The sequence below is a fragment of the Acanthochromis polyacanthus genome, chromosome 16 (genome assembly GCF_021347895.1).
Source record: "Acanthochromis polyacanthus isolate Apoly-LR-REF ecotype Palm Island chromosome 16, KAUST_Apoly_ChrSc, whole genome shotgun sequence".
NCBI lineage: Eukaryota > Metazoa > Chordata > Actinopteri > Pomacentridae > Acanthochromis > Acanthochromis polyacanthus.
This window is the reverse complement of record NC_067128.1, coordinates 36902729-36916430: the sequence shown is the minus strand read 5'-3', so window position 1 is coordinate 36916430 and position 13702 is coordinate 36902729. Positions and strand designations below refer to the sequence as shown.

The following is a 13702-nucleotide window of genomic DNA, read 5'->3' as shown; positions in this document are numbered from 1 at the left end:
TTTTTTTCTGACCTCAGAATGTTTACGTGGTCGTTTTACATCTTTCTGTGGTCATTTTGTGGAACCTTTTGCTCATTTCACGTCTATCCATGGTTGTTTTGCTTCATGTTCCAGTCATTTTACATCATTTGGGGTTATTCTGCCTCCCGTTGTTGTTGTTTTACATCTTTTTACATCACACTTTGGTTGCTTTATATAATTTCTTGTGTTGTTTTGCGTCACATTATGATAGACTTGAGATGTTCACAGACCAGACCAGTTTAGATCCATCCACAGTCTGAACACTGAACCTGGTTTCTGGTCTGGTTATTTTCTATAACCAACATGTACCTGAGGAATAAAAACCCATTATTCCTGATGAATTCTAGTTAAACAGCTGCAGACGAGTGTTTGATGACTCCTTTATGTGTCTTTAAATAAACAGAGGCAGCAGTTATCTGATATCTCAGATGCTCTCCTCTGTTCTCCTCTATTATTTATCATCTAAACGAGCTCCAACATGAACGACTCTCCTCTGAGAAAACTACAAACCTCAACATGTCTCACTAAAAGGACCAGAATTATTATTTAAAGCCACACGGGCTGCTTTGTGTCGAGTTCAGACACAAATAATTCAGTGTGAATGAATCAGGTCAGTTTAGTTCTGATGTTAGTTCAGCTGGATGTGGGTCTGATGGTGGATCTGTTCTATTACAACAGAAATCTCCTCGTGTCTCCATGAAAAGACGCTAAATCACCACTAAAAGATCTGAAATCACCTCAAAAAGACGCTAAATCATCACTAAAAGATCTGAAATCACCTCAAAAAGACGCTAAATCACCACTAAAAGATCTGAAATCACCTCAAAAAGATCCTAAATCACCACTAAAAGATCTGCAATCACCTCAAAAAGACGCTAAATCACCACTAAAAGATCTGAAATCACCTCAAAAAGACGCTAAATCACCACTAAAAGATCTGCAATCACCTCAAAAAGATCCTAAATCACCACTAAAAGATCTGAAATCACCTCAAAAAGACGCTAAATCATCACTAAAAGATCTGAAATCACCTCAAAAAGATGCTAAATCATCACTAAAAGATCTGAAATCACCTCAAAAAGACGCTAAATCATCACTAAAAGATCTGAAATCACCTCAAAAAGACACTAAATCACCACTAAAAGATCTGAAATCACCTCAAAAAGATGCTAAATCATCACTAAAAGATCTGACATCACCTCAAAAAGATGCTAAATCACCACTAAAAGATCTGACATCACCTCAAAAAGATGCTAAATCATCACTAAAAGATCTGAAATCACCTCAAAAAGACGCTAAATCACCACTAAAAGATCTGAAATCACCTCAAAAAGACGCTAAATCACCACTAAAAGATCTGAAATCACCTCAAAAAGATGCTAAATCATCACTAAAAGATCCGAAATCACCTCAAAAAGATGCTAAATCACCACTAAAAGATCTGCAATCACCTCAAAAAGACGCTAAATCACCACTAAAAGATCTGACATCACCTCAAAAAGATGCTAAATCATCACTAAAAGATCTGAAATCACCTCAAAAAGACGCTAAATCACCATTAAAAGATCTGACATCACCTCAAAAGACGCTAAATCACCACTAAAACACCTGAAATGATCTCAAAAAGATGTTGAATCATCATTAACAGACCTTAATTTACCTAAAACAGATCCTAAATCACCACAAAAAGACCTGAAATCACCTCTACAATAGTTCAGCTGCTGGATGCATCACCAGCTGCTTTATTCTCAGAAATCAGATGAATTTACCACTAAAAGAAGGGAAATTACCACAAAAACCTGCAAACACACAGTGAAAAGAGGCAAAATCTCCACAAACAGTCCAAGAAAAAGGGAATTAACCTGGAAAACACACAAATACACCACATAAAGACGCAAAACTACCACGAACCGATGCAAAATCACCACAAACGGAAGTGAAATGTGGCATCATGGGTTGAATATTCAGAAACTGCTTCCACTGTGTTCTTATTATTTCACTATGATGTACAAAAAGACCCACAAGTTGGAAAAACCACCATGAAAACACAAAACAGACTCAATATCACCACAAAAAAGATGCTCAGTCACCATAAAAACAAGCAAAACCATCACAGATCAATATTAGTCCAATGAAAGACACAAAACTACACTAAAAACATCCAAGCACTGCATGAAAAGACGCAGAATCCTCTCAAAGACTGAAGCAAATGCAAAAAGACGTCAACACCGAAGACAAAATAATCAGTTTATACTTCTATTCTCGCTGATGTGCTCTTTGTTCTCCAAGAAAACCCACAAAAACACAGAAACACACCACTAAAAGACACAATCACCAGATAAAGACTCACAATCACCTCAGTGAGTCAAATACAGACAAATTACCATCAAAGACGCATAAAGCATGCAAACACAACACAGACCTTCACGACAACATGCACAGGACGCAAAATCACCAGAAACCACCTGGAAGACACAAAATCACCAAAAAAAGACTAAATCAGCAGATAAAGATACGACTGCACCTCAGAGACGAAAAATCTGCACACAAAGAGGCAAACAGCTTCCAAAAAATGATGGAAAATCACCACAAAAACACACCAGAAACAGAAACGCTGCAGTTTGATTTTCAGGAATCAGATCAATGTGTGCAGCTGCTCTGGTCAGTTCAATGGAAAGTATTAAAAAAACACACAAAATCACCAGAAAAAGATGAGAAATTGTCAGAAAACATGCAAATACACCACAAAAGCATGTAAAAGCACCAGAAAAAGATGAGAAATCACCATAAAAACACACAAAATTACCAGAAAAAGATGAGAAATCACCATAAAAACACAAAATTACCAGAAAAAGATGAGAAATCACCATAAAAACACAAAATTACCAGAAAAGATGAGAAATCACCATAAAAACACACAAAATTACCAGAAAAGATGAGAAATCACCATAAAAACACAAATTACCAGAAAAAGATGAGAAATCACCATAAAAACACAAAATTACCAGAAAAAGATGAGAAATCACCATAAAAACACAAAAGCACCAGAAAAAGATGAGAAATCACCATAAAGACACACAAAATTACCAGAAAAGATGAGAAATCACCATAAAAACACACAAAATTACCAGAAAAAGATGAGAAATCACCATAAAAACACAAAATTACCAGAAAAAGATGAGAAATCATCATAAAAACACACAAAATTACCAGAAAAAGATGAGAAATCACCATAAAAACACAAAAGCACCAGAAAAAGATGAGAAATCACCATAAAGACACACAAAATTACCAGAAAAGATGAGAAATCACCATAAAAACACACAAAATTACCAGAAAAAGATGAGAATCACCATAAAACACAAAATTACCAGAAAAAGATGAGAAATCACCATAAAAACACAAAATTACCAGAAAAGATGAGAAATCACCATAAAAACACAAAAGCACCAGAAAAAGATGAGAAATCACCATAAAGACACACAAATTACCAGAAAAAGATGAGAAATCACCATAAAAACACACAAAATTACCAGAAAAAGATGAGAAATCACCATAAAAACACAAAAGCACCAGAAAAAGATGAGAAATCACCATAAAGACACACAAAATTACCAAACAGGATGACAAAACGTACAAAATCACCATGAAAGACTGAAAATCAGGAGCTGACAGATTGGATAATTTTGTGCAGCTGCTCTGATCATTTCAATAAAAAGTAAAAATAAAACATGCAAACACACCATGAAAAGGTGCAAAGTCACCACAAAAACACGACACACCACCAAAAATGAAGTGCTGTCAGAAAAACATCACAAAAAAGCACAAAATCACTTAAAAAAGGTGTAAAATCACCACAAAAAGTGGAGAAAATAGGAAAAAACATGTAAAATCACCAACAAAGGAGATAAATCAGAGCAAACCTCAAACACTCCCTGACAGACGCAGGATCAGCAGCTGATACACTCTGATCTCCAGATGTTCTGTTCTTTTTTCAGTCCTTCACACTCAGTTTAACTCTCTGACCTCCATCTCTACCTGTCGTCTTCTTCTTCTTCTTCTTCCTCTGAGCTGCTCTTCGTCTCTGACCCTCCTCCTCCTCAGTGATGGTGAACAGACCTGGGATCAGAGACCTGCTGCCTCCCCTCCTCAGCCTCCAGCCTGCAGCCCGACCCGTCTCCATCCTGGACCCATCGGACCGGATGATCCCCCTGAGGCTAACGGCTAACGGCTAACCCTGCTGTTAGCAGCTAACGGAGCTAACAGCTGCTGTCCTGCTGCTGCACATCACTGCTGCTCTGACCGACAGCAGACACACAACTACAGATACAACCAGACACAACACACACACAAACAGACACACAAACAGACACGCACAGGGAGCTGAGAGGTTCAGCAGCAGTGAGGAGGAGCTCAGAAAGTCTGGATCAGAAAATAACGTTTAATCCACGACATCCTGCAGAGCTGCTGCTGCTACACAACACACACACTGCTGCTACACAACACACACACTGCTGCTACACAACACACACACACACAACACACACACTGCTGCTACACAACACACACACTGCTGCTACACAACACACACACACACTGCTGCTACACAACACACACACTGCTGCTACACAACACACACACTGCTGCTACACAACATACACACACACAACACACACACTGCTGCTACATAACACACACACTGCTGCTGCTGCTACACTGTTACTGCAAAGTTATGACAACAATCACACAACAGACACACACAGGAGACACACTGCTGCTGACACAACTTCTACTGCAAACACACGCACACTGCTACACACTGCTACACACAGACACACACAGGTATCAGTGTTAAATATTCAGGGATGGAAGGTGAGTCTGATCTGACTCAGCGTTTCCGTGACAACAGCAGCACATGGACCAATGACACACTGGTGTGTGTGTCTGTGTGTGAGTGTGTGTGTGTGTGTAGCTCCGCCCCCCAACACTTAAAGACAAACCAGCTGTGAAAAGGATTCTGGAAAAAAAAAGATGCCGTTTGTTTCACTGCAGTAACACAACCTCGGATCATTACACAACAAACACACAATAATAAACAACAATAATAAACAACACAACAGCCGGAGTCAGAACTGTGTGACGTGAATCATCTTCAGGAGCATGGAGCTGATCTCAACATGAAGATGATTCTGATCTAAAATCATCACAAAGACTCCAAATAAACACACACAGACACGGAATCACCACAAAATCACCACACACACATGAAAATTACTATAAACACGTGAAATCACCATAAAAATTACTCAAAAGACTCAAAAAACTCCAGAACAGGATGCAAAGTTTCCACAAAACGATGCAGAATCACCACAAAACTACACAAAGTCGACATTAAACACGTGAAGCCATGAATAGAAACCAGAAACATTCACTGGATGTAAAGAGTTTAAGCTGAAGAACTGTGATCTGAGGAGGAGAATCTGATCTTTGTCCTGCAGCTGAAAGCCAACGCTCAGACTTTAACCTGCACATACACACCCTCCTCACACACACACAACAACACACGCTGCTGCTACACAACACACACACAACAACACAACCTGAGGGCTACACGCCTCCACACACAGACACAACAACACAACCTGAGAGCTACACACCTCTCACACAGACACACAACAATGTTTAACCTGATGCAAAGTCACCACAAAAAGACACAAAAGCTCCAAAAAGACACAAAAATATCACAAGATACACAAAATCACCAAAAAAAGTCAAATTTTTGAAAAAGGACATTAAAAAAGATACAAAAAGACACAAAATCACCACAAAACAGACATAAATTCCCGAATAAGACTCAAAATCCTTGGAAAGGGACACAAAACATAAAAAAAAACACAAAATCACCACTAAAAGATGTAAAATTGCCACACAAAAAAAAGACACAAAACCGTCAAAAATACTCAACATCCTTGGAAGATGCAAAACAACCACAAAACAACCAAAAATCTCTCTATTAAGAGATATTAACACCATAAAAAGATTCTAGATGTAAATAACCAAAGACAACAGCAGAAACGACACAAAATCACCACAAAAAGACACAAAATCACCACAAAAAAAAGACAAAATCATCAAAAAAAAAACCAAAATCCCCACAAAAAGACACAAAATCACCACAAAGACACAAAATCAACCCGAAAGACACAACACCATCAAAAAGACTCAAAAGGACACAAAAACACCACAGAAGGACACAAAAATACACAAATTACCAAAAAAAAACCACACAACCACCGCGAAGAGACAAAATAGTCAAAATGACTCAAAATCCATGGAAAAGGACACAGAAACACCGCAAAAAGACACAAAATCACCACAAAAGAAAACAACAACATTTAACCTGAAGCTACACACCCTCCTCACAGACACACAACAACAACAACACAAACCGGTTTCCTGCTGAATCTCAGTTTTTCTGCTTCAGGAGACGTGAGAACAAACGGAGGAAACTTTAGAAGCTTCTGGAACAGATGCTGGTTCCACATGTGTTCTTTAAGCGTTCTTCTCATGTTTTACAGGAACGACACACCAGATAGATGTTAGCATCACAAACACACAACAGCTCAAACCTCATGTTTCTAAAAGGAGGTCCACTGTACGTCTGGATCACATGAATGTGAGTTTCCATCTGACCGATCAGCGACATTCACAGACTGAAAGGTGTCCTCATCCACACACACCATGACGACAACACAAAAATGCACAAAAGACACAAAACCACCACAAAAAGACACAAAATCACCATGAAAAGACACAAAGTCACCACAAAACACACAAAACCACCACAAAAAGACACAAAATCATGACAAAAAGACACAAAGTCCCCACAAAAAGACACAAAGTCCCCACAAAAAGACACAAAATCATCACAAAAAGACACAGTCACCACAAAAAGACACAAAGTCACCACAAAAGACACAAAATCACCACAAACAGACACAAAACCACCACAAAGACACAAAACCATCACAAAAAGACACAAAACCACCACAAAAAGACACAAAACCACCACAAAAAGACACAAAATCACCACAAAGACACAAAATCATCACAAAAAGACACAAAACCACCACAGAAAGACACAAATCACCACAAAGACAAAATTCACCACAAAAAGACACAAAACCACCACAAAAGACACAAAATCATCACAAAAAGACACAAAGTCACCACAAAAAGACACAAAACCATCACAAAAAGACACAAAATCATCACAAAGACACAAAATCATCACAAAAAGACACAAAACCACCATAAAAAGACACAAAATCACCACAAAAAGAAACAAAGTCACCACAAAAAGACACAAAGTCACCACAAAGACACAAAATCTTCACAAAACACACAAAAAGACACAGAACCACCACAAAAAGACACAAAACCACCACAAAAAGACACAAACCATCACAAAAAAGACACAAAAATACACAAAATCACCACAAAAACACACAAACCACCACAAAAAGACACAAAACCACCACAAAAAAGACACAAAACAACCACAAAAAGACACAAAACAACCACAAAGAGACACAAAAATATACAAAATCACCACAAAAAGACACAAAACACACAAAATCATCACAAAAAGACACAAACTATCACAAAAAGACACAAAACCACCACAAAAGACACAAAAACACACAAAATCATCACAAAAAGACACAAAACCAGCACAAAAAGACACAAAAACACACAGAATCATCACAAAAAGGCACAAAACCACCACAAAGACACAAAACCACCACAAAAAGATTCTAAAAACTACACAAAGACTCCAGGTGTCCTCATTCACACAACATGATGGAAAAGACCTGAAATCCTCAGAAAACAACACACAATCCTCTGAAAAGGACACAAAAGAAGAACAAACAGATTCCAGATCTCTACAGCCAGAAACATGTTCAAAAAGACCCAAAATCCTCAGTAAAGGAAGCAGAATTATCACAAAAAAAGACACAAAATCACACAAAAAAGGCTAAATCCTCAAAAACACTCTAAATACTTGGGAAAGTGCACAAAACCATCACAAAAAGACAAAAAAACCCACATGAAATAACAACAAAAGACACAAAACAGCCAAGAAACAACCAAAAATCTCTCTATTAAGAGATATTAACACCATAAAAAGATTCTAGATGTAAATAACCAAAGACATCAGCAGAAAAGGACACAAAATCACCACAAAAAGACACAAAGTCACCACAAAAAGAGACAAAGTCACCACAAAGACACAAAATCATCACAAAACCACCACAAAAAGACACAAAACCATCACAAAAAGACACAACACCATCAAAAAGACTCGATATTCTTGGAAATGGACACAAAAACACTATAAAGACACAAATTTACCTGATGCAAAATCACCACAAAATGACACAAAATCCCCATAATAACGAATGTAAACATCAGTAACGGATGCAGAATTCACACACACACAAAAAAATTACCACAAAAAGACTGAAAATCGTCACAGAAAATGAAAAATTCTCACAAACTAGACCCTGGAAAAGAACACAAAAATCACCACAAAACACCACAAAATCCCTTCAATAACAGACAAACACCACAAAAAGAGGAAAAATCTCCACAACCAGAGACATGTTCAAAAAGACTAAATCCTTAGAAAAAGACACACTATCACCACAAAAAGACACAAAATCAACACACTCAGAAATAAAATCCTCAAAAAGACTCAGTCCTTATAAAAATCTAAACAACATGAACTCTCCATGAAAAGATTCTAAATCTCCACAACCAGAGCCTCTGTGCTGAATTTTTGGTATTTTTCTTCATCTTGACGTCAGAATTTCAACTTTTCTGAACAAAATAAAACTGAATCTGTTGTTTTTGTTAAATATTTAAATACTTTGTGTTCAAATACAAAATAAGAAGTTAATCACCACCAAATTTACTGTCAAATGAATGAATTTCCTAAAATTAAAAAGAATTTAGCTTCACTTTTTAAACTTTAAAACTTGTGTTTCTGCTCCAATAATTAAATTATCTAAAATATTTTTGACTTTAGAGGACAGACTAGTTCTAGAACTGACTTTAGTTTGTTAGTTGAACTTAATTCATTAAAAGTTGTTAAAACTGATGAATTATTTCTTTTATTTTTAGTTCCTGTTGAGCAGAAACTTCATTTTTAGAGTTCAACGTTCTCTGATGGTTTAAATATTAAAAGTTATGTCAAATAATAAATATTAATATTTTACTGAATAAACAAATGGAGATAAAAGCTAACAGGAAACAGGAAGTTTGACTATTCAAATGTTTAACAAAATAAAAGAATTAAAGCGTTAGACAAAGCTTTAAAAAAAATTTTGGATAAAATTCAACATGCAGCTCAGAGACAAGTTCTAGAAGAAATAAAACACCTGTTCTACTCCACCTGTTCTAGTTCTGCTCCACCTGTTCTCCTTAATTTGTTCTACTCCACCTGTTCTAGTTCTACTCCACCTGTTCTCCTTAATTTGTTCTACTCCACCTGTTCTAGTTCTGCTCCACCTGTTCTCCTTAATTTGTTCTACTCCACCTGTTCTCCTTAATTTGTTCTACTCCACCTGTTCTAGTTCTACTCCACCTGTTCTCCTTAATTTGTTCTACTCCACCTGTTCTCCTTAATTTGTTCTACTCCACCTGTTCTAGTTCTGCTCCACCTGTTCTCCTTAATTTGTTCTACTCCACCTGTTCTAGTTCTACTCCACCTGTTCTCCTTAATTTGTTCTACTCCACCTGTTCTAGTTCTGCTCCACCTGTTCTACTCCACCTGTTCTAGTTCTGCTCCACCTGTTCTCCTTAATTTGTTCTGCTCTACCTGTTCTAGTTCTTCCTCCTCATCAGAGCAACAGGTGCGCAGGAAAGAAGCGCAGAACTGCGTCAAACAGCGGCTGAGTTACCGGAGCTGGTTTAATTCTGTTAGTGTAGCTGCTGTGGTTAGCTGCCGGTTAGCTGCCGGTTAGGTGACTCTGCTGATCGTTAATCCTTCTCCCGTGACCGGCCGACCGGCTCCGGCTCTCAGCCCTCAGCCTGGCCGGACCTCAGCGCCCACACCCGGGCAGACGAGCCGCGGCTGCCCGGTCCACCTGCCCGGAGCTCGGCGGGCTGCAGGCCGCTCCGGGAGGCGGTTCGTCGGTAAAGTTCCGCTTTGGACTCACCTTGGGACTCCGGAGATGAGTCGCTGCCGTCCTGCTCCGCCATTTCTCCTGACGTCAGCTGACGGGATCAGCGGCAGGAACCGTGAGGAACCGGAGCCCCTCCCCCGGACAGGTGGGGGCCCAGCACGGGTTCAGGGACACAGAGCACACCGGAGGTAAGTCCTGGTCCTAAAAACACGGAGGAAAGTTCTGGTCCTGGTCCTGGTTCTGATCCAGGAGCAGCGCTGCGTCCGGCTGGACGGAGATGAAGGAAAGAGGAGAAGTTCAGAAGTTCTGCTCTGAAAAGTTTGTTTGCTGAGTTTTGAAACGGGACAAAGTGCAGAAAGAGGACAGGTTCAGGTCTGAGAGCAGAAGGTTAATGAGGACATCTACTGGAGGAGGAAAGTCCTACATGCAGACACCTGAAACCACAAAACACCAAGAAGTTACAGCTTCATCTGGTTTTAGTCTTAGACCTTCATCTGGTTTTAGTTTATAGACCTTCATCTGGTTTTAGTCTATAGACCTTCATCTGGTTTTAGTTTATAGACCTTCATCTGGTTTTAGTCTATAGACCTTCATCTGGTTTTAGTCTTAGACCTTCATCTGGTTTTAGTCTATAGACCTTCATCTGGTTTTAGTTTATAGACCTTCATCTGGTTTTAGTCTATAGACCTTCATCTGGTTTTAGTTTATAGACCTTCATCTGGTTTTAGTCTATAGACCTTCATCTGGTTTTAGTTTATAGACCTTCATCTGGTTTTAGTCTATAGACCTTCATCTGGTTTTAGTTTATAGACCTTCATCTGGTTTTAGTCTTTAGACCTTCATCTGGTTTTAGTCTTTAGACCTTCATCTGGTTTTAGTCTTTAGACCTTCATCTGGTTTAAGTCTATAGACCTTCATCTGGTTTTAGTTTATAGACCTTCATCTGGTTTTAGTCTTTAGACCTTCATCTGGTTTTAGTCTATAGACCTTCATCTGGTTTTAGTTTATAGACCTTCATCTGGTTTTAGTCTATAGACCTTCATCTGGTTTTAGTTTATAGACCTTCATCTGGTTTTAGTCTATAGACCTTCATCTGGTTTTAGTTTATAGACCTTCATCTGGTTTTAGTCTTTAGACCTTCATCTGGTTTTAGTCTTTAGACCTTCATCTGGTTTTAGTCTTTAGACCTTCATCTGGTTTTAGTCTTTAGACCTTCATCTGGTTTTAGTTTATAGACCTTCATCTGGTTTTAGTCTTAGACCTTCATCTGGTTTTAGTTTATAGACCTTCATCTGGTTTTAGTCTTAGACCTTCATCTGGTTTTAGTCTATAGACCTTCATCTGGTTTTAGTTTATAGACCTTCATCTGGTTTTAGTTTATAGACCTTCATCTGGTTTTAGTCTATAGACCTTCATCTGGTTTTAGTCTATAGACCTTCATCTGGTTTTAGTCTATAGACCTTCATCTGGTTTTAGTTTATAGACCTTCATCTGGTTTCAGTTTATAGACCTTCATCTGGTTTTAGTCTATAGACCTTCATCTGGTTTTAGTCTACAGACCTTCATCTGGTTTTAGTTTATAGACCTTCATCTGGTTTTAGTTTATAGACCTTCATCTGGTTTTAGTCTATAGACCTTCATCTGGTTTTAGTCTTTAGACCTTCATCTGGTTTTAGTCTATAGAACTTCATCTGGTTTTAGTTTATAGACCTTCATCTGGTTTTAGTCTATAGACCTTCATCTGGTTTTAGTCTATAGACCTTCATCTGGTTTTAGTCTATAGACCTTCATCTGGTTTTAGTCTTTAGACCTTCATCTGGTTTTAGTCTATAGACCTTCATCTGGTTTTAGTCTTTAGACCTTCATCTGGTTTTAGTCTACAGACCTTCATCTGGTTTTAGTCTACAGACCTTCATCTGGTTTTAGTCTATAGAACTTCATCTGGTTTTAGTCTATAGACCTTCATCTGGTTTTAGTCTATAGAACTTCATCTGGTTTTAGTCTTTAGACCTTCATCTGGTTTTAGTCTATAGACCTTCATCTGGTTTTAGTCTTTAGACCTTCATCTGGTTTTAGTCTACAGACCTTCATCTGGTTTTAGTCTACAGACCTTCATCTGGTTTTAGTCTTTAGACCTTCATCTGGTTTTAGTCTATAGACCTTCATCTGGTTTTAGTCTATAGACCTTCATCTGGTTTTAGTCTATAGACCTTCATCTGGTTTTAGTCTACAGACCTTCATCTGGTTTTGTAGTTTATTTATATTTTGAAAATATTTTAAGTAAGTTATTGTTGCCGTTTTAAATAATTATATATTTTTTAATTTAAAAAATTGCTTACTCTATACATTTGATGTTTCATATATTTTTGATATGTTGTTGTCTGATTAAAAAAAAAGTTAAATTTAAAAAGCTAAAATTTTTAAGGAATATTATTAATATAGTATTTTTTTATTTTGTTTTTATCATTTTGTATGTTTTTACATCTTCAAATTTTATGTAAATATTTTACATTTCTTTTTATGTTTGATTTTTTTGTAGTTTTTCTATTTTTATTTATATTTTTGGATATTTATTTGTGGATTATTTTTGGTATCTTTATTTTAACAATATTGTTTATATTTGTTGGTAAACTACTTTAATATATTACACTTTTATACTCTCTCTGTATTTAATATATTTTTGGGTAGTTAATAATATTTGTGAATGATGTTTTGAGAAGTTTTTAATATGCTCTAATTCTTAAAGATATTCTTATATTTTTTAAATATTTAAATTTTAAATATTTATGATTTGTATGTGTATGTGTGTGTGTGTGTGTGTGTATATATATATATATATATATATATATGTATAATGTATTTTTTGGATACTCTTATATTTTTGTCAGCTAAATCTCCAATTGGGATTTAGGGCAGAATAAATGTTGTGGATTGAAAAGTAGAATATTTCCTCTGATATGTGGGAGGAGAAATACTGAAATAAAGTACGTTAACATGTTATCTCTCTAAATATATACTACTATTATATAATGTCAGTAGAGGTGTGAGTTCGCCAGCAGAGGGAGCCCTCCTCCTGAATTTACCATCTCTGATTCATGAACATTCATCAGGAGGTCTTCATCAGGATTCATTGATAAATCAATAAGAGGCATTTTACAGTCAATAATTTATTAAAGATTAACAACAAGATTTATTAAACATAAACAGCATGATTGATTAAAGGTAAACCACAGATGATTGTTCTGCTGACATAAAATCAATGAAACGCTTCCATCAGACTGAATTAAAGAACTCAGAGATGTTTGATCAGATCTCTGCTGGTCCTGCAGTAAAACGCCTCCTGATTGGTGCTGGGATGGCTGCTGCCATGGCAACCAGCTGTTTGATTTGTCTGCTGGAGGCGGAGCAGCGATCAGGATTCAGACAGGAAGTTTTTCATCAGAATAAACCTGAAAAATATTGATATAAAAAAGCTGAACAAAGATGGATCA

The 13702-nt window shown here is 37.1% G+C and overlaps 1 protein-coding gene across 10 annotated transcripts in view; it reads right to left on the bottom strand.

Moving 5' to 3' along the window:
• map7b (microtubule-associated protein 7b) overlaps positions 1-10518 on the bottom strand; it is a 36743-nt gene extending 26225 nt beyond the window's left edge. For 3 of the 10 annotated variants that reach the window (XM_051960882.1, XM_051960886.1, XM_051960887.1), the window contains exon 1: positions 4060-4877. In XM_051960882.1, coding sequence (XP_051816842.1) covers positions 4060-4204 — 145 coding nt within the window. In that variant the 5' untranslated portion in view covers positions 4205-4877. Of the gene's footprint in view, positions 1-4059; positions 4879-10244 lie in introns of those variants that run through there. The other 7 variants (XM_051960888.1, XM_051960891.1, XM_051960890.1 and 4 more) reach the window with 6 other exon arrangements.
• Between the last annotated feature and the right edge of the window lie 3184 nt (positions 10519-13702).